Here is a 25,861-nt window from a genome sequence, read left to right as displayed (position 1 = left end):
TGGGTTGTCTTTGGCTGGTCACTCTTTTTTCAGTTGAGAACTAAAGGCTAGAACCAGACAGCTTTTTTGTTCTATCTTGGACAATTCCGCTCTTTACTACAGCCCCCCCCCCAATCCCATATATGCCTTTGTCCATGCAGGTCCCATAATCCCCAGGATAGGTTTTTGGGTGATCAAAAGGAAGTCCTTTCTCTCTTTTTCCCCAGAAGAAAAGCTGGTTGGATTCAACCCCATGGATGAAAGGTTGGACAGATAGGTGGAAGTGCTGGAATAGGCATGAGTTCAAATACTCCCCTTTTGGTTTGTGACGGCAACAACCTTCCCCTGATGCTTCCTTCCCTACATAAGAGACTTGTAATGGTCAGAGTATTCAATTAGGACCAGGGAAACTAGATTCGGACCAAATCTCCACTGAGCCTTGAAGTTCACTGGGTGTCCTTGGGGTAGTTGCTCTTTCAGTCCCACCAACCTTTCATTTTGTGTCAATACAATGGAGGAAGGAAGAACTAAATATGCCACACTGAGTACTTTGGAACAACAAGGAGAAAAATAAAAATGCCAAAACTGTAGCTGCTAGGAAAAACTACAGCACTGAAGAAGATATGGTGAAATATTTTGATCCTTTTAGCAATTACTATTTTTGGTGGGAAAATCAATATGGAAGAAAATTTAGCACAGTCCTGATTATATAACCTCAGTGAAGTCACGTTACTAGCAATTATCTATATAGTTTCTTTGCTCTGGGCTTTACATAAACGGGCTAGAGTTTTTGGTTTTACCTTTCCAGAAATTTGTACGATTTGCATTTGATTGCATGCTCCCCAGGTATCACCTAAACTCTCACACAACTGGATTGGGTTAAGTATGAACTCATAGGATATTAATAGCAATCCATAATGTGATTATGGTCTCAATTAAACATAACAGATAAGAAAGCCGAATTTTTTTTTGCTTGGCAACTGGAAGCATCTGGGACCAGGGGAAAGGAAAACTAGCATAGGGGAAATAACTATTGATGAACACAATTATATTTTAACAGAGGATACCAATGGTTGCAGAGCCCTAAGGAATTAAATTAATGACCTAGAAAACAAGCTCAAATTAAGAAACATCAGGTTGGGGGTAGATCCCCAGCGCTTGATGAAGGAAGGAAATAAAGACTTTTTAATAGATTGTGTTGAAGGATAAACTTATAGTATTTCAAGGGATGGCACACAGGAAATTTCCAGCATACTTTGTAAATTCATCTAACCCCATGCAAACTATCTGTCCTGTTTTCACACTTGAGAAACAGAGGATTTAACCAGGGTAAATCTGGATTAATTCATTTGCATTAAGAGGAGTTAGTAATTACAGAATTATAAAAGAGATTAGGAACTGCCTGATTTTGGTTCACAATGGGTTTTAAAGCCATCAATTACATGTTAATTTCCGGATTACTTAATAAACATAAATATTGCTGCTGGAATCAAGAGTCCAGAAGAACTGGTGATTTCTCGGCTCACAAGAGCATCAGTCAAAAGTAAATCCTTTCAAATCTAGAAAGGGATAAATCTGGGGAGGTCCCTTATGGATGATGTCTATAGAAATAAGCAGTAATAAGAATTAGCTAAATAGACTTGAGGGAAATAAGGGGGGGAAGAACTGGCTTTCGAGCCATTTTCTGGTTTTTCGTTCATTTTAATATAAAACTGGAGAGGAGATTTGATGGATCAGAACAACAACCCTGTTTATTTTCAACAGTGGTCAGGCAGATGCATTTGAGAACATGAAAACAGCAGGGCATGGAGGCAAGAACTCTTTCATCCATTTGTTTCCAGCAGCAACTGATCTTTAGAGGTATACTTCCTCTGTATCTAGAGGTTCCATTTAGCTTACTATGGTTAACAGCGCCATCTTAAGCAGTTACATCCTTCTAAGTCCACTGTCTTCAACAGACAGAAGGGTGTAACTCTGGTTACTATTGCACTGCAAGAGACCTATACATGTTTAAGCCTCTGAGAAAAAAATTGTCTAATATAACTACCATCACTATATCTTGTGGCCAATTCTGTATGTTATGCGTTGCATGAAATACTTTGTTATGTCTGTCCTAGCGGAGTGACGACTATATCTTGTGGCCAATTCTGTATGTTATACGTTGCATGAAATACTTTATGTCTGTCCTAGCGGAGTGACAGTGGCTCAGTGGAAAGGCACATGCTTTGCACGCAGACAATCGTAGGTTCACTCCTTAGCATCTCCAGGTAAAAGGTGACAGATGCTGGGGGGTCTTTCTGTCCCTGAGACTCTGAAGACCTGTTGCCAAATCACTGTAGAGTACTGAGATACATGGACCAATGTTCTGACTCAGTATTAGGCGGCTGCCTATTTTCATACTAATATACTGCCCATTAATTTCACTGGATATCTCCAAGTGCTCTGTCCACATACATAGCCATCCTTTTCTTTGTTCTTCCTTACCCCAGTGTCTAAGCAGAAGGAAAATCATATTTGCAATGACAGTTATCATGTGTTTCATATCTATCAGGGTGTGTGCAGAAGTCTGTGGCATGATTTCTATAGGTGCAAAACTGAAATTTGGCACTGATTGCCTGATTGACCACTACAGACTATTTGGCAATCTCACTGTGCAGTAGAGGGGAAAAAAGAATGTTCATCTGAATGTACCTCGATTATCACCCCCACTAACCTGGTACAGAGGACAGCCCCATGAATTCACTGAACATGCAGGGAGGGAGAGAGGGCACTATCGCTTGGTCATCTGCAGGGTGCAACCATGTGGAGGAAGTAGCCGGGCATATCCCTACTGTGATCACCAGTGCTGCTTTCCAAATGTTGCTGATCATGGGAAGGGAGAGTTCATGTGGCCATTTCCTCCATGCAGTTGTCCTGCCAGATGGCAACAACTGCAGCGGGTGGGGCCAGGATGCTTGTGCCCACATGGGTCTATCATCTGTACTGGGATAGTAATGCATGACAATGGCAGGAGATGAAAGCCTAAAAGAGCTTATCACACAACAATCACAGGTAGCATCTTCAAGCTGTCAAATTCTAACTGCACATATCTTGTGAACAACATCCATGTTGACTTGCAGCTTGCAGCATTTGATCAAGTACATTTTATCCCACCCTTTCTCTAAGAAGCTCAGAGCACTATATTTATCTAGAAAACACCTGTGCTGCCTCTCCAGAGAACCCACTCGAGGCAGCATACACAGTCCTCCCTTCCTCCTTTTTATCCTTACAATAACCATGCGAGAGAATGGTCGGTCCAACAGCATGACCTAAACACTGTTATCAGAATCATTTTTATCCTATTTGGGGTTATTTGCAGGACTCTTGTAGATTCCTACAGAGATGATTAGCCATCCAGGTATGAATGGATTCTGTGGGGTTTATATGTCCCTTTTCTTAGCGTTGTTTGGAATGACAAATGTTTACCTGCATGAACAAAAATACTTGTTACTGATAAAGCATGGGAATTGTATTTTATTAATATAAAAAAAGATCCCGGTCCACTGTGGCTGAAAAAGGGCTGTGTGAATCATAAAGGGACTATAATGTCACTTTGACTACAGGGAAGAGTAAAGACAAGCCTCTCTGCAGCATGTCATTCTGAAGAGTCTCATTATAAAGGATCATCTTAATATCCAGGAAAAACTTACTCTTTTGTGTTGGTTATTCTGTGATTGGGTATTGGAGAGATGCAGGGCGGAAGCAGACAAGACATAGACGACTCCTCCAGGCGTTGTTTCTTGTTTTCCCCAAATGCATCCAAATTCTCAGACTGCTTCAACAACAACAGACACCAGAAAATTATGGCTTTAAAAACCCTGTGTGTCATCTCACCAGCTTTCCCTGCCGTTGCAGATGATAAAAACAATCACAGTGTATGTCCCTCCAAGTAATTGCAGCCTGGGTTGAGCCAAAATTAGCCAGGCAGATTCAGCTGTGTTTTTGTTTAGCTTGAAAGGGACTTCTGTTTTTGAACATGATTTTCCAGTACCTCTCTTGAATACCTTTATCATACCGTGCCTGCAGCTTAACAATGAAAGTGGATTGCAGTGACGGTGGTTCCTTCAATGCAGCTTTGAACCACAGTCTGGAGAGGCAATGAACTAATCACAGAATTGCTTGATGCCAAGCTAGCCTTGGCTTAGAGTGGGCGATTCTGCATCTAGCATTCGCTCCACATTTTCACGACATTGAGGGAAAGGGGCAGCTCAAAACCACATTCAAATACCACAGGGCAATGCTGCAGTGACTGCAAAGTCACCCCTGAATGGCCATAAATCTATGCAGAAGGTACCATAAAACCTGATGATCAAAGAAAGTGAAAGTGGCATGCAGTGTGCAGGGTACCATAAAAATCTGATGATCAAAGGAAGTGAAAGCAGCATGCAATGCAGAGGGGAATTTCTGTTCCAAAGTGGGTTTGGGTTTCGTAAAACAACAGAGGGAAAAGACAATGCAGAATCACTCAGGGGCCATTCCCTGGTTTGCTGTCATAGCCATTATGACTTCAAAGGCATCTGCAGCAGCAATGGAGCCTTCATGCAGGGGTTTCGCTGCGCTTCCCTGTTCTGCCCTTTGACTCAGACGGGCCTCAGATATATTAAAAGTAGCGGGCAAAAAGCACACAATGGTAGTTGTGGGGAATGGGGGGGGGGAATGCTGATGGATGTGGGCAGAGAGGTGTGGAAATCTGCACCTTCTCATGCATGCTCTCCCCAAACCTGCTATGAGCATGTTTCAGAAAAGACCGTATCAAATCAGAGCAGAGTTGCGGAAAACCATGGATGGTAGACATCTTGCAGAAGGCCCAACAAGTGCCACAGCAGTGTGTGTGTGTTGGGAGTAGGGAATGCAGAATAAGTGGAAGCAATCACTGGTGATTCAACCAACGTCATCAAGCCAGCCTGGTTCTCTGAAACAGGGTGGAACTACATGTGATCTATTTATTTTAAAAAAACAAAATGGAAATGTGGGGGCTGTGATTTAAAGGGATAACATATAATGTAGGGGGACGGAGGCTACTGAACTCTCTTCCCTCATGCTTTTTCCTGATGAAAATCACCCCCCCCTTACCTGGGGGAAAACATGCAAGCCCATAAATTTGCACAAGTGGTTTGAGGGGGAAGAGCTTTGGAGTAATGAATTCTGGTGGGCAAATAGCAAGGGGGAAAGGAGTAATAGATCCTCTTCCCTGGCCTCAATCTCTCCCTTCAAATTGCAGCTCCTGCAGCTGCATTCTCTTAAAAACCATCAGGACAAATAATCAGAGAATTACACCTAACCTGTAATTTTGCTCTAGGAAGGTTGACTGGCAGATTCCTCCTGTTCCATTATTAGCACAGGGGCTATATCTGCATTTGGGCTGGATTCCCTCCCTTGTTTCTGGCACTAAAGCTGGCATTTTTAGCACACAATTGGCACCAGTGACAGATGTTGCATTTGCTAAGATTGATAACATCCTTTTTTCCCTTTTTTAAAAAATCCCGAAACCATTTTTACTCTGAAAGACCAGAAGTAGAGCCATTTCCCATTCAAGAAAAAGTCCCACTCAGACACAGCAAATATTCATTTTTGATATAAAACCTCTGTTTCCTTTCTAAAAAACACATTTTAGTTTGAAGCATGCTGTCATTTCCCACAAGATAGGATCCCCATGGGCATAAATAACATAAAACACATGATAAAGCATTGTCTCTCGAGTCACAGTAGATTCTGCTTTACAGGTGGCTGTTGTAAAGAGAGGATGGGAAGTTACTGAATGGCATTTTGATAAATCGCATTTGTTTATGTAACAAACCCCACATTTTTCAATGTACATTAAAAGGCAGAACTCAGTAACTGTAACAAGCGAGTACAGACTGTTGACTTTAATGGAGGCATGCCTGTTTAAGTCTGCAGTAAATCTGGACTTGGTGCTCCAGTGAGTGAAAAACAGACCATCAAACAAAGATATAGCAACAACCTTGACCCAAGAAGGGCACTGCACAACCCACCCCTTCAGTTATCTTCTAAACCCCTCCCTTTTGTTATGCTCCTCTCCAACCTCCCAAACTTTACTCCAAACAAGGCATGGATCATAAACCTGGAGAGATGTCCAGTTATTCTAGGCTGCATGTTCTGTGCGTGAAGAGGGAGACCGATATTTACCAGCAATACCCAAAGGCCAACTACACAATATATTTTTTTACAAGTTGGGTTTCAGTTCCCCCAGACCCAAGTTATTTTCACCTCAGTTACGCAGCAGCTGCAGGAAATGTCACTTTTAAAGCCTGCAGGAGCTGATTTGAATAAGGACAGTGGTGGTGGTGGTGGTGGGGAAAGGGGTCCCCAGCTTCCACTGCACCATTTCCCCTGAGCTGAAAGGTCCTGGTGGGAGTTATTTGCATATCTTTGGAACTGCACATGCTTAGAATACTCCACGTGTAGCTCCAAAGTTATGCAAATAACTCCCCACACAGGCTGTTTACACTTAGGAAAAAGGAGAAGGAGCCCCCTTCTCCCCTCACGCCACTGTCCTGAGTCAAATAATTTCTTGCCAACTTTAAAAGTGACATTCCCTGAAGCTGCTGTGTGACTGAGGTGAGAGTGAATTGTGTCAGCTCAACCCAAACACAACTTGTTAAAAAATGTTTTGTGTATTTTGGCCCTAAGCTTCCTGAGGAAAATCATCATCCTCTATCATAGCAAAGTGGGGTGTCTGTTTGCAGACTTTGTAGAAGCCTAAGTAGGGAGAGGACAAGTGGGCTGGAATCTCCCCGACCTTCCTCTCAACTCCTAATAGGGTTGCCAGGTCCCTACTTGCTGCAAGCGGGGGGATGGAGCCTCTTTGTCAGTACCATAGAGTTTTTAGGCCAAGTGCTAGAGCATCCCCCTGGTGACGTGCCCGGCATGATGATATCGCACTGGGCACGTTGCCACAATCCTGGTACTTTGGGGGTGGGGTTCCCCTGCTGACTGGATCTGGGCCGGTGGGTCAGGGGCCCCAAAAGTGGGCAACCCCCTGCCCCCCCAGCGGAAATGGCAAGCCTAACTCCCAATAGCAACAGGAGCTGACCACTCTGCATAAAATTTGTTTTTGTGCTGTCAGAGAATCCTGGCAGCAGAAAGCAGTGTGCCATTATGAGGAACTAGAATTAGACTGACTCACAGGAAACAAATGGCCTGCCACTTTCTGCCTTTTAACTTGGGTTTTAAACTGGGTTTGGGGGGAACTACTGAGCATGAAGGATGTGTGTCCCTGTGCTTCTTCTAGGCCTATGACCTCTCCTCAAGTGGTACTTGGGACTCTTCCCTTGCAGCTAAAATTAGCCTGCAGGAGAAGACGGACTAGTCTTAGAGGATATGTATGCGCTGGATCATATCCTAGAAATCAAATTTACCCTTCCCTCTGCCAAAGTTTCCATTAAGCTGTAAGGGGGGTTGTCCATAGTGGATTAAAGGGTCACAAAAGTTCAGGAACTGTTCTTGGAGGAATGATTCCCCCCCTTTTGTGGGTAACAGCTTGTTTTCTTGATGCACAGTTTTCCAGTCAAAGGACAATATTTGTGACCACAGCCATTTTACAAGGCTGCCACTACTGCTAAATATTCTTCACCATGAAGGCAGAGAGATGGCGGGCAGAGCTGAGTGAACTATACAGTGTGAGGACTGTGGACCCCGATTGCTATAGCCCAATTGTAATGCTGGATATCTTTGAACAAGTATTGGGAAACCGTTATAAGTGGCAAATAAATGGAAACTTTGAGAGTTACTGTATCCCAAATGTCCTTTCTGTTTCTGAAATGCATGCGAATTATCTTTAGCAAACACAAAACAAAGAACAGCAATTGAAAATCCTTCTTTAAACTTTCTTTCAGGTGTTAAAATCTCTGGCCTCACAGTTTATACAACATAGCATTACACACAATTTTTTTGTTTTGTCGTCAAGTCACAGCTGACTTATGGTGACCCAATAGGGTTTTCAAGGCAAGAGATGTTCAGAGGTGGTTTGCCATTGCCTGCCTCTGCATAGCGACCCTGGACTTCCTTGGTGGTCTCCCACCCAAATACTAACTAGGGCCAACCCTGCTTAGCTTCTGAGATCTGATGAGATTGGGCTAGCCTTGAGACAATGGAGTCAAGGCATCCCAATGGTTTCACTATAACACTGCAGTGCTACATTGGTTTAGAGCTATAGCACTCAATTTAGAACATTGTTTTAAAAGTCTGAGAAAGATCATGCGGTGAAAAAGGGTGGTAAAAAAGTGGCATTGGAGGAAGCACTATGGACATTTTAAAAAGCACACTGCAGTGATTCAGAAGTGCAACAAAGGGGTTGAAAACAGAAAAAACCAGTTTCCCTCAAAAGCAGCTCAACCACGCTTTGCTAACCCAATGCAGGTGGATTTGTATGAACAGGTAAATAAATTCTGCTAGCAGCTGGTTACTAAAATGGTTCTGTCTGAAAAGACAGAAAAAGTCCATTAGCAACCAGTTACTAAAACAGAATACAAAGGCAGTTTGAAAAGGACCTATCTCACAGAATACAAGCATTTCTCTTCCACATACTAGTGTGCCTCAGCACAGTTTGGGAATTACTGGTTCAGTGCCATCAATGTACATTTTTCATCTGTATGGGAATAGCTTTCCAGAGGGAGACTAAAAGGCCAAGTGAGCAAAGGCTGGCTGTGTCCTGACACCCTCGCTTTCCTGAGAGATAACAACCAAACAGTTCCCCATACACTATAAAGAGATAGATTACCTTGTGCTTCCTTTTTGATTTAGTGGAGGATTTTTCAGCAGCTGGTGTCGGGGACTCGCGGGACTGTCGCCTGTGCTTCGTGTTAACCTCGCGGGGTTCTGCTTTCCCAGATGTGCTCTCAAAGGGGTCTTGTCCAGGGATCCGAGAGAGTAAACTCAGGTCTATTTTCACCCAAAGGTTTTTGAGTTCTTCAAACTCTTTGAGTGGGGAAAGGGGTTCACTCTGCACAATTGGGATAGGTGAGAAAAGCTGCTCCTCTAAATCGTTGCCATTTTGGTCAATGGAGGTATTGCTACTGTTGCTCGTTAAGCTACTTACGCTGAGGATGTTACTGCTGGAGTCCTTCACTTTAATACTATTATCAGGGCCACTGCAGGCCTGCAAGTTCTTTGCCTGCAGGCCCTCTTCCTGATCAGTGTTTGAATCAGAGGTGGACGAATCTGTTTCCACGAATTCTCGTGATTTGGGAACAGTTTTGCTGGGGCCTCTGTATTTCTTTTTCTCGGGAGGAGGCCCCACGCTTGTCCTTGGTTCCTTCCTTGGAGCAGTCTTCCCGGCCGTCACCTTGGTGCGAACTTTTGGCTGATCTTGGGACTCTTGCGTTTCCTTCTCTTTGGGTGTGCTGCTGGTATTATTTGGTTTGGGCCAATTGTAGTCTTCGGCACTGGAAGTCCTTTCTACTTTTTTGGGTTGTTTTTTCCCCATAGTCCTTTGGGTGGGGGGTTCATTGTGAGCTGGTGATTTCTGCTTTGAGCTTTTTGCTTCTGCTGGAGCTTTCTGGGCAACCCGGGGTTTGGCTTTCTCACGGATGGGACTACGTAGTGCCCTGTCTTTGGAATCAGTCAGGGTCAAGCTGCCGCTCAGCTTCCCTTTGTTCTGTCCTTCAGTCGGTGGGTTGCTCTGAGATTGAGAGCTGTTCTCACTGTGGTTCTCATGCTGGTTGCTGATAATGGTCTTGTTGTGGGGATTGACTTTGTTCAACCATTTATCCAGCTGCCATTTGTTAGCTGAGGGGGGTTCAGGCTGCAGAAGGAGAAATGACAAACAAGCAACCCTTTTAAAAGTTCAATGAACATTGCATTTTCAACTCTGACTTCTGTTTCACTTAGACAATGGCTACTGCTTACTACATTGCACTACAGATGGGCAGCAAATTTTAAAACATATTTTCTCCAAGGTCATTACATACCAGTGAAAAAGAAGCAATGTTAACAAATTTCATATTGATTTTAGATCTCAGAGAACACTGGAATGGGGTAGATCATCCTGAAACCTACATGGGCTTGGTCCCATATACCTGAATGTCCATCTCCTTCTAAGTGTCCCCCTCTACTAATCCTTATACATGTGATTGTAAAAGCCTGCTTCTTTTGTATACATTTTATACACTGGGGCAGAGCAGGGTATTTTCAGTAGTGGTTGCCACATAGGGTTGCCAGCCTCCAGGTGGGGCCTGGGGATCTCCTGCTTTTACTACTGATCTCCAGCCGACAGAGATCAGCTCCCCTGGAGAAAATGGCTGCTTTGAAGGGTGGGCTCTATGGCATTGTACCATGCTGAGGCCCCTCCCCTCCCCAAACCCCACCCTCTCCTGGCTCCACCCCCAGAGTCTCCAGGTATTTTCCAACCCAGACTTGGCAACCCTATTGCCACACCATGGAACTGCCTAGTGAGGTTCAGCTGGTAACATCTTGGTCTTCTTTTAGGTATAAGGCACAAACCCTTTTTTTTTGTATCAAAACACTTTAAAGGAGGGATTTTTGATTGTTTAATATGATTTTATTACAACTGTAGTTTTATTTTAGAGATTTCAAGAGATTTCTGCAATATATAATAAGTATTATTAACTCTGTAATTATATATTGTAACAGTAAAGTTGCTGCTCTATTATTGTAGTGATAGCGATGGTGGGAAAGATGGGATACAAATACATTTAATGTACATGCAATAAATACATTTATGCTTCAAGCTGCCTCAGATGCACTGCAGAGAATGCAACACATAAATGTTATGAATAAATGAATAGATAGATAGATAAATATCATGGCAAAGCATGATCAATAATGATTACCATTCTACTGCACGATAATCCATAAAAACTTCCTTCACTAACTCTCATGTAATAGGCTGAGATTGTTATCAAAACAGCAATTTCCCAAATTCTATAAACCATGCTTGAATAATATGAAATGGTCAAACAAATGCATTAAAAGGATAATAGTAGTGGTACCTAAATCTGTATGGATTCAAGAATATTAATGTCTTGGGTGATGGGATAATTGTTGGTGATGCAACAAAATATCCATAGATTGCTTACATGTCCTCTGTAAAACATTCTGCAATGCAGCTGTTTGCAGATTTTGTTTCAAATAATATAGAACAAATAACTGGCAGTGTGATTCCTAAATCTCCACTCCAGGTATTGAACGGATATTTATGAGATGACCAGAACGATTAAATGCAGTGCTCCACTGTGCATTGATTGTGAATCAAGATGGTAATCTTGCAGTAGAAGAAACAGTCAGGAAATGATGCTCTGTATAATAATAACCATAAGAAGTCCAGCCACCTTCTGTCTGAAATGGTGAACTAAAATAACGTTTACATGGATTTAGAGTTGCCAACTCTTGAAACAAAACATGGGCCAAGTTCTCAAAGTCCCAGGATGTAGTGAGGGGGGTAGAGTCCAGTGGCCTTGGGCAGACTTGAGGGAAGAATCCATGTTAAAAACATTTGCATTCTCCTAAAGGGGGCAGCTAAAAGGAAAACTGCCCAGGGGAACAAAAACAGCCTTGCCGCTGGACACTGGTCAGACTATTTTTTCCCTGTCATCAACTGGTAAGCAAGTGGACTGCATTATTTCTTCAAAAACACTCAAGTTTTGCTTTTACAAAAGGCAGGGAGATATTCCTTTGTGAAAACCAATGCTAACTGTATGAATTAACTTCAGAGAGGATTCTATGAAAGCGCCCTTAGCGAGCCAGATGACTCTTCCATCAAACTCCGCACTGTCTGCTCTGACTAGCAGCTGCCTTCCAGGCTCTAAGGCAGAGAATGATCTTTCAAAACCAGTTTGAGATCCTTCACATGGAGAAGCTCAGGAGCATTGGAAGCTTCTGCATTCAAAGCATGTGCTCCGCCATAGAGCCATAGCCCTTCCCCAAGGGGAGGGCAAAAACCCTTTGGTTTTACCTCTGGAGTTCCACTGCGTGACTCTTCATTGCATTCACTGTCACTGGAGCTGGTTTCACTGTCTGAATCAGATTCAGAGCTGCTCTCAGATTCACTGGAGCTCCCAGAGCCTCCGCTGGAATGTACTAAGATGGCGTTATGTGTTGTCGTCAATGGAAGGCCGCTGTACAGGAGAAAAACAAATCTCTGTTAGGTCCATCTGTTCACCTAACTTGGTCTTCACTAATTTAACCACATTTTGATCCATGATTTTGAACAAATACTCAGTGAGTTGTGACACCCCAGTGGTCTTCTCTTTACAAATGGGCTACATCAGGACTGATACCTGGGGTACTAATTAACCTCTGCTCCGTTTCCTTACCATCTCACATGTTCTTTAGCAGTGCATAGTCATTTGTCCTTTTTTGGGCTACATCTGCACATCACTAGGTTCTGCCCTATCAATGCCCAATAGCAATCATTTGAAACTTACTCTACATGGAGAAGCCAATCCAGTTGCAAATGGTTGCTATAAAGCAAAGATAACACAGTATCCAACAGCGTGTAGATGCAGACTAGCTTTCTTGCCCAATATCTTAAATCAGCCTGTGACTTGTGGGCAAGATGGGCAAGACCATCTACAAGAAAGGTCCACCCCAGGGAACAAAATGGCTCTTGAGAATAGAGCAGTTGGCCACCTGTGTTCTGTGGCCTGCAAAACACATGAAAAGTGTGAAAGTGAATTGACCATAGGTGGAAGTAAGAGCGGGTATGGGCTTCTCCCAGAATTGTGCCTCGGGGCACTGAGGAAGGGCCTATTCTCATACCGGCAAAATTGCTGCTTCCTCATGGCTCTGTCCTACACTTCTCAGGTAAGGTATGTATATGAAAACTCTAGAGAGCTGAGTTTATTATATGGGAGGGGCTGTGGCTCACTGGCTTAGCCTCTGCTTGGCATGCAGAAGGTCCCAGGTTCAGTCCCTGGCATCTCCAGTTAAAAAGATCAGGTAGGTGATGTGAAACACCTCAGCTTGACACCCTGGAGAGCTGCTGCAGGTCTGCATACACAATACTGATTCTGATGGACCAAAGGTCTGATTCAGTATAAGGCAGCTTCATGTGTGTGGTTATAGCATTCTTGCACCTTTCTGGTGGTGGGGACCAGTAATTTCTATTTGAATCATATTTGCTACATTTTTAACCCACCCTTCTCCAAGGAACTCAGGGTGGTGTTCATAGTCTCTTCTTCCTCCACATATAATCATAGGGTTGCCAAGTTGACTTACCTGCAAAACGGGGGAATTCCTGGCTCTGTCGGGAGTCTTCATGTGCACGCGCTTTGCGCGCACATGCCACAATGATGTCATCGGAAGTGACATCATCGCGTCACCCATGTTGGGGGCGGGGCACCGTGACTCGAGGGAAAACCATAGAGTTTTCCCTCGATTCACAGAGTTTCCCCCACACAACGTGGCCAGCATGATAATGTGGCCTCTGGGTGACATCATCATGCTGGGGACGCCCTCCGGCAGGGGATGGACTTCCCCCCGGGGCCCAATCCACCGGCAGCAGGTAACAGGCCTCCTGGGCAGGAATTTATCCGCCCCCAGCGGGGGCTTGGCAAGCCTATATAATCAGAACTACACAGTGAGACAGTTTGAGCTGGCAGGAAATGGCAGGCCAAATGGCATCCAGTGAGCTCCATGGCTGAATGGACCTTTAAATGCCAGGGACTGGGTCCAGATGAGCTTGGCAATTTCCACCGATTCCCCCTTCCCACTGAAGACCTCCCAAATGTGATTTCTCTGAGTCCCCCCAACAGCATTTTTTTGGAGATCAGTGAGTTGGTGAGGGGGTAGCAGGAAAATTCCATTCTGCCACATGAAAATCTATTCCAGATCCAACCCCAGTTCCACCAAGTCCTATTTTCACCAGTATACTGTACTGGCCACTGCTTTATTTATTCTATTTATAACAGTTTTTAGAGTTTAGTTTATTTGACTAGAACTGCAATTTTTAATGCGCCAGGTATTTTGCTTAATATGTTTTAGGGCATGTAGTGCTGGATTTCAAACCTTGCAAGCCCAAGAGAGCAGCATGTAACTGTTGAAAATAAATTAAAAATAAATAATCAGATAGGCAGAAGTGGGTTCAACACATATTTCTTAGCCCAGTGCATCCAAATATCACACTTTAGAATCTGTTTATCCTCATTTTTGGCCTGCTCTAAAAGTTTTAGGGTACTACATGGAAATCCTCAATCATGTTTTCCTGAGAAATCCATTTCAAAGAAATGGAGAATGCATCAATTCAACAGGACTGAGGATGTGGAAGCTCTGATTTTTCAAACAGTCTCTAGTGTTGGTGCTATTTTGTGTGTGTGTGTGTGTGTGTGTGTGAGCAAATGGACCAATAAGATGTAATTTATGTCACATCCAAACCTGTAAGTCAGTGGCTTGCAGAAACAAATAACGATAAATAATTTAACAATTGAAATGCACAATCTTCATTTTTATTTTTTTGGCGAACATTTATAATTTATGTTCAAATGAAGGACATTAGGCAGCTCTAATATTTGAATGTAAACACTTTAAAAATTAATTTTAACGAAGGCTATGGGTTATTCCCCCCCCCCTTGAGGATGTACACAAAAAGCTATGGGCACATTACAATTCTCTAGAGATGCCCTGGGGATTCTTATTTGGAGCTATTTTTCACTCATGCTTTTGCTAACTCAACACCAAAATAAAGCTCCTCAGTATCTCCTTTTCAAACTGTAGCCCGTCTTCTATTCCACCCTCCCCTGCAAGCCACTGCTATTTATAGAATAAAAGCATGGTTTAAATAATTGGGTTCTAAAGCAACAGTTTTATTGCTTGCTGCAGTAGCTCCCTATTGACTTCCAGGCTCCATTCAAGGTGCGGGTGATAATCTATCAAGTCCCAAATGGCCTGACTCAGTATACCTAAAAAACAGCCCAGAGTAAACCATCTCTGTATCAAGTAAGGATTGCAAGGGCATGCCAGAGATGTACTCTTATTGGCTGAGGGGAAATATTTTCCCTTGGAGACTCCCCAAAGCTAGAGTTCAGATATTCTGAAAGAAGCGTAACATTTTAATTCAAACTGGCTTTTGGTGACTGGGGACTAAAAGGGATTGGGTAACACAATAGAATATTATAATGTGAACTTTTGGTGTTCTTACATAACAGACAAACAAATGACTCTGATTCCATTAAGCTCTAGCTGCTCATCTTTACATTAATAAGTGTATGACTTGAGGGAAAGACTGCAGATTTCACAACTCTCGTAATAAGAGGCATGTGATGAGTTTCTTTGCATTACACACTCTTCTACTCAGACTTAGTCTAGTTGCAACAGACATGCAAACAAAGGTGTTCATGTTTTCGTCATCTAATCTAATTTTTATATCTAATCAAGAGAGACAATACCTGATGATGGATTTTAAAGGCGCAAAGCCAAGTATTGGGAAGCTAGCAACATTTGTTAGTACTCTGTTATGGATATTCAATACTTCACCCAACCCTATCTCATGGGATGTGCACAGCCAATTTCAAATCACTACCCTTATTCCTTGGAACTGTTTGTGAGTTCTTTTCTCCATTTCTCAAGCTTCCTCTTTCTTTCAGTTCTTCTCTTCCAGAAAACAAATCCAATCAAACCTATCTCCACTTTTCCAAATTTTTAATCAAACAATGGCACAATATTGATTCAAACTTCTAGAGGTCAAAAATCAAGGATAGTACAAGAGGAGTGTCCATAAGAATTCTTACGCTATCAGGGGCAGATTAGGAGGCTAAAACAAGCCCTAGAGCAAGCTGAGCTGAGTGGTTCCTGCGGTGCTGGCTCAGAGGAGGACTGTGACGATGATGACAAGTGTAGATTCACTCAACTTGGCTCAGCTTGCTCTTGTCCAACAGTAGCCCTGCAGAGCAGTAACATCAGCAACTTTGCTGGAAAGTTCAAGGGCCAATCTGCCCCGGTACACTATTTTCTTGTCAGTTGACATCTATGAAACCTTCACTATTGTCTCCAGCAACAACAGTTTCAAAACTTTTCTGCTTCTCTATTTCTTTGTTGACGTAAGCAGCAGCATACTAATCACTATTGGGTTTAAACACTTCCCCATCACACAAGGCCTTTTCCATCCTTATGTTTTTTGGGGTATTGCACTGAAAGAATCAGAGGTGTGCACTGCCTATGATCTGCTAACTCAGTTGTCATTTCGTCCGACTAGAACAACATGCACATTTTCACCCTTGAAGCAGAAAATATGCAGAGTACCCTCTGCAGATGAAATGCTAACTGTGTACTGGGAGGGTGGATGATAATGGTTGTATGCATGGTTGGATACACCCAAAGTAATGACTGAAAAGGGCTACAGAAACAGCATCTTTTAGAGTTATTCTAGTTCACATGATTAACTATACTTTCCATGACTATTCCCCTGCCCCCTAACCTGCTTGGTGATGTCCCTTTCTGTGAATGCTCATCTCTTCACACTACAGACATAGATTCTGTCATGGTGATGACTGCAGGAGTGCTATACAGCTATGTAGTTTACTTCAAACAATCTCATCAGGACTTGTGAACATGCATTTTGCCCTCATAACTGGACTTCCTTTCCTGGTACTGTTCCTGGTACTTTAGCTCCCATACCTGTTCACATGCAGTCTGGTTTCTTGACATGTTTACAAATCATGCAAGTGACAGCCCTTTGTGGGAAGCTGGGGTTGCATGCACTCTCTCTCTTGTGTTGGAGTTCTCCAGCAGTCAGTATGTTTTCATGTTCCGAAGCAATAAAGAAGCCTGTTGTTGAAGCTACCAAAGCCTCCTGTACATTGGCTACAGAGCAGATCTGAGTAGTTCATTGAAAGCAATGCAGGTTACAAATATACCTGGAAGATAAGCCATGTGGACTTTGGATTGTCCTGGGATTCAAGTGGGAAAACTGGGAAGGCAATGGCAATCATGCCAGGAAAGGTATAAAGGGGACCAGAGCCTTCAATTGTTTGATGAAGACAGTGATGTGCTGGTAAATGTTTAACCAAAGTATGCATCTATGTGTGTATTTAACTTTATTATAAATTTTACTGATATAAAGGATGTGTAGCACACAATTTACAAATAATAATAAAGTATACAAAACTCTTTATTGTAAATTCCATAGCCGACTGATTCGCACAGAAAGCTTTCGCTGCTTTTTGCCAAACTCTAGTATCTGTAGCCAACTTATGGTTGCAATTCAACCATAATTTGACAAATGGAGTTGCATCCCAGTTCTCCCAATAAATGTATTGGCATTAAATTTGATATGTGATCTATTGTTAAAGTATTTCTCACCCTCATACAAATTATAGTCATTATATTGAAATCTTTTTCAGCTTTAGCACTGACCCCCAAACTTTAGCAAAGCAGCATCTTATTAGTCTTACAAAACAAAAAAGTGAACAGAGCAATCTTTACTAACATATTTGGAAAGGGGGGAGAAGTAAGCCTTTCACTAGCACTCCTTCCCTGGAAACTAGCTCCGAGTCCTGAGGCAGGATTTAAAGCAGCCTACTGTGCAAGGATTCAGGTTAAGGATGACTAACTAACCTGCTCTCCCTCACACTTTCCACATCCACAATGAGAAATTACCACCTCCGTTCTGCTCCCAAGCCACCCTTTTTCACAGCTCAGCTCCCCGAGGCACCTGTGTGTCATGCCCCCAGCCAGGCATCTTGCATTTACTTCACACATTTACACTATTTCACCTTTGAGAATGTGAATGTGTGGATGAAGGAGGGAGGCATCCTAGAGCTCCTGACGAGTTTTCAACAGGCTTGCAAAATTCCTGAAAATTTAACAATCGGCACTCATAAGCCAGTATGAGCTGGCTCCAGCACACCACTGGATGAAGATGAGATCAAAACAATGAAACTAGACTAGGAGTGTGCAAAAAAATTAAATTGGTATTTTTGGGGTTCGGGTAAATAGAACCTGAAAATATCAGTATTTCCCAATATTCCCAAATCCCAGTATCGGTATGATATTGGGATTTGGGAAATAATTGGGATTGCCAAATTTATTCAGCTCCATTATACCCTATGGGGACCGTCCTCATAGGGTAGAATGGAGAAGGGGGTGGGTGAACTGTTGCTGCTTCTGGGTTCACTCACACATGGCTTGGCTTTGCAAAAGTAATTTAAAGGGAAAGTTCCCTTTAAATGACTTTTGCAAAGCCAAGCTACAAGGGAGTGAAACCGAAGTGGTGTGAGTTCACCCTGAAGGTGGGTGAATTTGCTCTGCTTCTGGTTTGACTTAAGTGCAGCTTGATTTTGCAAAAATTATTTAAAGGGAAAGTTCCCTTTACATGACTTTTGCAAAGCCAAACCGGTCCATGCCGTGGCTGTGGGGCCTAGAGAAGGCATTTAACTTTAAATGTTTTCTCCAAGTTGCTGCAACAGCAGTGACACAGGTGAGTGACACAGGTCAGTTCTCTCACCAAATCACACTGTGGCGGTAGTACGGCTCTTTAATACCTTCTGACTTCTACTTGGCAAGTGAAGCTGCACTCAAATAAAAGCCGAATAATATTGGCTTTTATTTGGGCTCAGCTAGATCAGTAGCTGAATCAGATTAGAGAATCTGATTTGGCTGAATAAATACCTGAATAATACAAATACGGTATTTTGGGGGTATTTAGTTGGCTCAGGATATACCAAGTGCACACCCCTAAACTAGACCCAGCATAGCCTTAAGTTCTTTTGTGGCAACAACACAAGCTACTCTATGCCAAAACATACTGCTAAACCTGGTTCAGGTTACCAGCTGGGCCACGATAATGCTCTTTTGTCCACATAAAATACAATCAAGTCATATTTGACTTTCTTCTTGGATGACAAGATTATGACTTTGGCTGCATCATGACACTCCATGCTAAAGACCTTACTGCCATCAAACAAAACCTTTGAAATCAGGGGGTCCCTCTTTTTATGTCACTTAGCTTATGAGCTAGAAGCAGCTCTGCCACACAATCAGCTAAGATGAGAAATACCTTTTTCCCCTCAACGTCACAGAAAACAAAAGATAAAGGGCATCTTGCAAACAGACAGATGTGTGAGTGATGGAGAAGAAAGGGGGTATGTACAGAGAATGTTCACGGAGAATAAGGTGGAGTGGTGGGAAATCTTCATTTTGAAGATAAATTGAAATGGAGAGATTACAGGCCTTTTAGGAGGGGAAAATCTATCATTCAAAGGAAAGTACAGGTTGAACTGAACTTTCCCCTGGAGGCAGTTTTCAGCCATATGCTTGAAAATGATTTTCTATGAAGATCAAGGGTTCAAATATTATCTGACAGAAGTGCTGCTTTCTCTTTCTCGTATATATGGGAATCAGGAAGGGTCTGTAAAAAGGGGGAAAGACTACAGGTCAGTGGTAAAGCACGCACCATCCAAGAAGAAGGTCCTAGGTTCAGGCTCCTGTTCTTCTAGCTACAAGGATGCCGGTGGTTTTTTTTAAAAAAAGCCAAAATGGAGGGGAAGTGATCACAGCATCTGTAGGTAGTTTAATGGAAGATGTTAAGGGATTGAGGTCTTTGGCAACTTGACTGTCAGTTGTCGATTCTGATTCTGCCCATAGAAATCTCTTTCTGCCAGCCATGCCGAGAAAGACCTACTATAGTCAACCACAATGGAGCAGTTAGAATAAGCAATTTGAAAGCATGAAGTCAGAGCAGTTCCTACTTAGTAGCATTTTCTCATATAACTTGTGATTCTCTATGAGTCTCCTTTTCAGGCGTTACATCACACACACACACACACACACACACACGCACACCATTTGCATTTAAAATTATTTGCAGAGGGTTAAACGGCTGACCCATTGCTGAAAGAAAGGCCCTGTTCAGATGTAATTCAAAACTCTGGGTGAATTAAACTAATGATAACTAGTCTGACTGTCTGAGCATAGGTCACTATGCTAAATATGGCTTGTTGAGACCAAACATTCGTTTCTGTTTTTTGATGAGCTGGGTCTGCTTCCCCAAGCCCAACTTGCTATCCCTGCAGTCACATGGCAGCTGTGGGAAACGGCATATTCAAAGTCCCCAGGAACCCAACTTGCCTAGGCATGATGGCACAGGAGGAGGCGGGGCTCCTGCCTTCTCCACTGCGCCATTTTCCTGAGCCAAAACAACTGGGGAAGGGGAGTAATTTGTGCATCTTTGGAGCTGCACATGGAGTGCTGCTGTGTGGACCTAAAATGTACAGAAGCACAATATGCAAAACTGTAAACCATCTATACTGTTTAAGCAGTGTGCAAGCTAAGTGGCAGCCATCAGGTACAATTTCAAGGCTGTTTGGGGCACAAGGAAAGTTGTAGGTGACTCTTCTTAAGCAGAAAGAACTAGTTAGAATACTGGACTGGGAGACCCAGGCTCAAACCCCTACTCTGCCACAAAAGTAGCCTTGGTCCCGTCATTCTTTCTCAGCCTAACCTGCCTCACAGGGCTGTTGTTATGAGGATAAAATGGAAGACAGGAGAATTATATTGTAAGCTGCTTTTGGTGCCCATGGGGGAGAAAAGCAGAATAGAAATAACAAAAAAATTCAGAATTCAGGGTTCAAATCCAGTCTCTTGAGTATACTATGAAACTTGTTGAATGGCCAAAGTAAGACAAATGAATGGCCAGAGAAGGGCCTTTGCTACCACACAGGGCAGTTGTGAAGGTAAAATGGGTTATCCCTATGTACACTGAGCCTTCTTGGAGGGCAGATGGGATAGATGAAGAAATAAACAACTTCAGTAATGTCACCTTGCCTCAGATACACACGGGTTGGGCAATTGAAAACAAAGCTCTTACATCTGAGTAGTTTACTCCCCTCCCCTCCTGCCTTTCTAGATGGCATATTTTATTAAACATTTTTTCACATTATATTTTATGGCTCTCTCAGGAAGCCCATTACACTACAGAGAAAGGTAGCAGAGCAGTCAGGAATCAATCTAGTTTATAATATTGAGAAGGGGAATACACAGCAAGAGAGTTTTCTCCCAACAACTGCGTAATGAAGTTAACAAATACAAGCCACCTCCCCCATCTCTCAATAAAGTAAATTCACAATGAATAAATAAAACCATTTCCAGGCATTGTCAAGTTTAATTCTTCTTTTCTTGTTCTTAATAGCTCCCAGAAGATCTACATGATGCTGCCTCTCTCACTTCCTTCCAATCACTCCTCGAAAACCACCTTTTCCGTGAATATTTTGGCACAACTGAAACGAGGCATGTAATATACAAATGTTCTTCTGTTTATTCTGGTCTCAGGCTACCTCTGTTGTTTCCCCTGAGGCACTTTTTAGACTGCAAGTGCCTCGGAATAGGGACCTGTACTCTGTAAAGTACCGTATATCGTGTATCTTTTACACTGCATTGTATAACCAATACAGTGAAGAATCTATGTTAATAAGTCCGGACAGAACTCTGTGTACTCCCATTTAGTTAAATGCAGTCATGCTGAGGTAAATTCCTCTGGTTTTCTCCTGACCTTTTGCAACACTTAACTGGCTAGATGGCGTAATGCTTATTGTCACATCTGTGGGAGTCTGATTCTATACAGAGCTGCTCCGGTATAAGCCCACGGATTATGAGGGCCAAACTAGGTGTGACCGCGTCAACAGGTTGACCAGTGGATGCTACTGCCATTTTAAAAGCATTTAAAAATGCTGCAAGGTACTGATTCTGGTGATACCTACAGTGTGGTAGGCTGAGGGGCTCTTGTTTTCCCCCTTTACAATGGTGGCTGTGTCCATGGGTTGGACCTGTGGAAGCTTTCACGTCTAGTTTGGCCTTCAGTGGGCTTAAATTGGAATAACTCTGCATAGGTTGTTGTTGTTCAGTTGCACAGTCAAGTCCAACTCTTCGTGACCCCTAACTTGTAAATGCTACAGTGTCAAATGCCTAAAAGAAGCTGGTATCATTAATAGAACCGGGTAGAGATTTGTTTAAAATTAGCCATAGATGAGCTGCCATGCTAGTTCCAGCATCTATCTAGTTCAGAACAGTGGCCAAGTAGAGGCCTACGAACAAGGCAAATCCTCCCCTTGCTGTTGCCCTGCAGCCCTATATTTGGAGGTGTACTGCCTTTGAACAGGGAAGTTCATTCAATTACCATGGCTAACAGCCATAATGGATCTATCCTCTATCAAGGACTTTTAAACGCCTTTCTAAGCTCTCGGAATTCAGTGTACTTAGAAGGGTGGAACTCTGTTTAGGACTGCATGGTAGGTCAATGACAGTCACTATGTCCTGTGGCAGTGAGTTCCATAAGTCCACTGCCCCATTATATTATATCATCCCTTACTGCACTGTGCTTTAAGGAACCACGCAAGCAAAGGTTGTTGTGATGGATGAATCTCTTCACCTCATGTGTAACTCATGTTGACAACCAAAAGGCCAGGTGGCACTTCCCAAGGGATCTGGCTCTGGTTACTGACCCTACATTGTGCCTATTTGCTTTCAGAGCTGAAACACCACTTCATCATTGATCTCAGCAAACGTTTTACAAAAACCAGCAGCAATCTGCCCCCCACTCATGTAATTTAAAGAAATAAATTATTGACTTATATTTTCAAGCCTCCACTTTTGCTTCATGTATTTCCTTAAGTTAGAGATTCATTTTCCAAATGTCTCTTAAATGATTATGGAGATTTTGTGTGCATGGCTTATTTTTCTGCACCATAAATGAAGAATGAATGTGCAATTTACGCATTGCTTGTTTCCCTAGCTTGCTGCTGAAACTGTTATTACATTATTTTCAACACATCATTTCCTCTTAATATTTTAATAAACCACTTTAAAGGTGAAACAGAATAGTTGCAACAAAGATAATACACACCACTAATCTCCAGGATAAATGTAGTCAAATCTGAGCATTGTAAATATACTTGGCAATCAAAAATGTCACTTAGACAAGGGCTATCAGCTGATTAAGAAGATTTTAACTTTGACACAATTTCCTTTTGACCCAATTAAGCGATTGATTAGATGGAAACACATTTGCATATTACCAAGGCTCCAGGTAAGTGCTTTTTAAAATACTGATGGGGGAGTAAAATAATTTACAGTTCTACAGTGCAATCTGAAACAGGTTTATACTCTTCTACTAAGTCCAGTGAAGTCAATGGGCTAAGAAGTTTATAACTCTGCTCAGGATTGCTCTGCCAATGTACCAAAAATACTATTCTGCATTAGAAGGCAAGGCACTAAAATTTTCTTTTTCATTTCCTGTGACAGAAAGGGCCAAACTACACCACCGGCTACTATATTTTTATCTCACTGTTTCTCCAAAGAACTCAGTGTTACACAGGATTCTCTGTTCTTTTTATCCTCATGAAAGCCTTATGAGGTGTGTTAGGCTAAGCATGACTTACCCATAGATTTGAACTTCATAATGAGTGGAGATTTGAACTTGGGACTCCCCAAATCCCAGTCTGTCACTAAGCACTGTACCACACAGACTGTCAAGGACATTGGATCTCCAATAATGTAATTTAGCCACTAAAAGCAGCCGTTGCACAGGGATGAAATAGATTTGGAGCCAGAGCAATGGAGAACGGAATGGAGATTAGGAAAAAAAACAAACCAAAACCCTCTTCCCCTGTCACTTCCTCTCTTGAAAAATAGCCCTCTCTGAGCTGCAGCAGGGGAAACCCCAGGCACGGTGTGGGTACCTGCCTTTAATCCCTAACAGGACTTAAAGAAGGGGTACTTCCAATTGGAAAAATGGAAGAGGGATGGGGGGAAATTTAATCACCCACCCTTGTGCAGCAGTCCCAATCCATATCTCTCCCAACAGCTTTTTTGTCATCTGTTTCACTGGTGGGGAGATCTGATCATGGATCTCCATTGTTCTGTGTAGTTTGTCCCTAACACTGGAACAAAAACAGGCTCCACAAGCAAACCAGTATGCCCTCAGTTCACTGATCAAAACTGGATGCCATAAATTAACCAGCTCAAGTTGCTATTGATTAATTAAAACAAATTACAAATTGAGCCCCTGACCCCCCCCCCAGCTCCACATCACAGTGATAATTATTATCTAAAAAGACCTATAATTTCCTGGGCCACCTAAGCAGAACAGCCATCCATGCAGACTTAGTCGTAGGATATATAAAACAGGATATGAAGAACTGCAGTTCATGAGATTGCATTTGTCCTCTTTTTTCCTTGTTTCCTTTTTTTTTTGGTTTGCAGTGCAAGGATGAGAATCATTCTTATAACTAACCAAAATCCTGATTGCTATAAAAATTACACATTTGTCCAATAAAAAAAGCTATAATTCCTTTTTCATTAAATGAAAAATGGAGAAAGAACCAACATCCAAATGGAAAGAAAGAAAAATCTTTTAAGTTCTCTTTGCATGTTAATACTAGCTTCTGATCACTCTTAATTTGGGGGTTAATAAGGCCTACTTTTATAACAGCTGGCTTTTTAGGGCACAAGAGGCCACCTGATTGGTAAAACAATGCTAATCTATTTTGGATTAAATATTGTTTTAAAGGATTTGATACCAAAGACAGAACGAAATATCCCCCCCCCACCCAGAATATCTTGCTAATTATGACATTTATAACACATTAAGAACAAGAGGGTGTTTCTGCTGAAGATAAATGGATTTGAAAATCCTCCTCAGCATTCCGTATAAATCAAAAAGGACCATTAATAAACAGTTGTAGAGGGGTGGAGGGGCGGAAATGACAGATATTATGAAAATCTGTTCCCATGCTTTGCCTAATGTTATCAGTGTCGTGTTCAAGGCTGACATCTTAAATCTTTGACACAAAACCCCTCCAAGTCAAAAAGGCTCAGCTCTTCTCCAACAGACTTCCCAATGCTCGCTACTTTGAGTGACAGTGAAAGAAATAATAGAAATCCTGTAAATCTATCTGATTGACACGCTGGCTTTCCAGCCCACATCCACTGCCATCACTGTCACTGGCACCACATCAAGGGCCCAGTTGAAAAAAGAGCTTAGTGCCGACATACATGCCAATATTTCCCAGATGGGATATTCTTGTGCTCTTGTAACCCCTCTGTTTTTCATAGTGGCCTGAGCACTATCCCGCCTCGCACAGCACACTGCTGAAGGCTCTTGTCCACCCACATCTGCTATTCCTTTTTATTCTAGGGAAAAAAACTGTCCAAAAATTCAGTTCAAAACATAAATTTCAAAATGAACCTCACCAGATAAAATGGCAGTGTGGCCAGATTACAACGTGCACAAAGTCCTGAACTATGTGAACTTTAAAAGCCAAAAAAAAATTGTCCCTCATAAGCCATAAACTGTGGCTTACTTAGTCTGTGTATAAATCCAGCTCTGAATGTTAGGCTAGGTGCCATATGGATTCCCTTGCAAGATCTGGGTATCAATACTAGGGTGGCCCACCCTTGTCTGGCTACCCCTGGGAGCACTGGGGGGGGGGAGAAGGGAGACAAGGTCTGTGGAAATCAGTATTACACAATGCCATGATGTCACTTCCAGGTTAGTATCCAGAAGTGATGACAAGGTGTCACATGGTGCTCTAGGAATTTTCCCCAATCTCTATGGTGTTTTTTTTTTGCTCTAGGAATTTTCCCCAATCTCTATGGTTTTTTTAAAAAAACCATAGGATTTTGGGATTTATACCTAGTGAACTGTGCGACGTGAGTTCTCCCTGCTCCAGTTTTGCTCCAGTTTTGCTCCTGCTGCTCTGTCAAACAGCAGTGGGAGCCCAGAGGCAGGCAACCTGGCAAAGCTAATTGATATCCATGTTCTGTTCACATTTGGTTTAGACTGCTGTAATGCAATTTATGTGGGACTGCCTGTTATGTACTGCTGGAGCTTGAGTCTGAGTGAAGGCTCCAAAGGCCTTCAAGGCTACTGGTTGTG

The 25,861-nt window shown here is 42.5% G+C and overlaps 1 protein-coding gene across 1 annotated transcript in view; it reads right to left on the bottom strand.

The window, feature by feature from the left end:
- AFF2 (AF4/FMR2 family member 2) overlaps positions 1-25,861 on the bottom strand; it is a 447,631-nt gene that overhangs the window by 36,850 nt on the left and 384,920 nt on the right. The window contains exons 8-10 of the mRNA XM_015408375.1: positions 11,951-12,113; positions 8,759-9,781; positions 3,669-3,793 (exon numbers count right to left, since the gene is read on the bottom strand). Of these exons, the coding sequence (XP_015263861.1) occupies positions 3,669-3,793; positions 8,759-9,781; positions 11,951-12,113 (1,311 nt within the window). The remainder of the gene's footprint in view (positions 1-3,668; positions 3,794-8,758; positions 9,782-11,950; positions 12,114-25,861) is intronic.

This window comes from Gekko japonicus, unplaced genomic scaffold, assembly GCF_001447785.1.
Source record: "Gekko japonicus isolate JY-2015 unplaced genomic scaffold, Gekko_japonicus_V1.1 scaffold624, whole genome shotgun sequence".
Lineage (NCBI taxonomy): Eukaryota > Metazoa > Chordata > Lepidosauria > Squamata > Gekkonidae > Gekko > Gekko japonicus.
The sequence above is the reverse complement of the archived record's forward strand: the minus strand, read 5'-3'. Positions and strand labels throughout refer to the sequence as shown.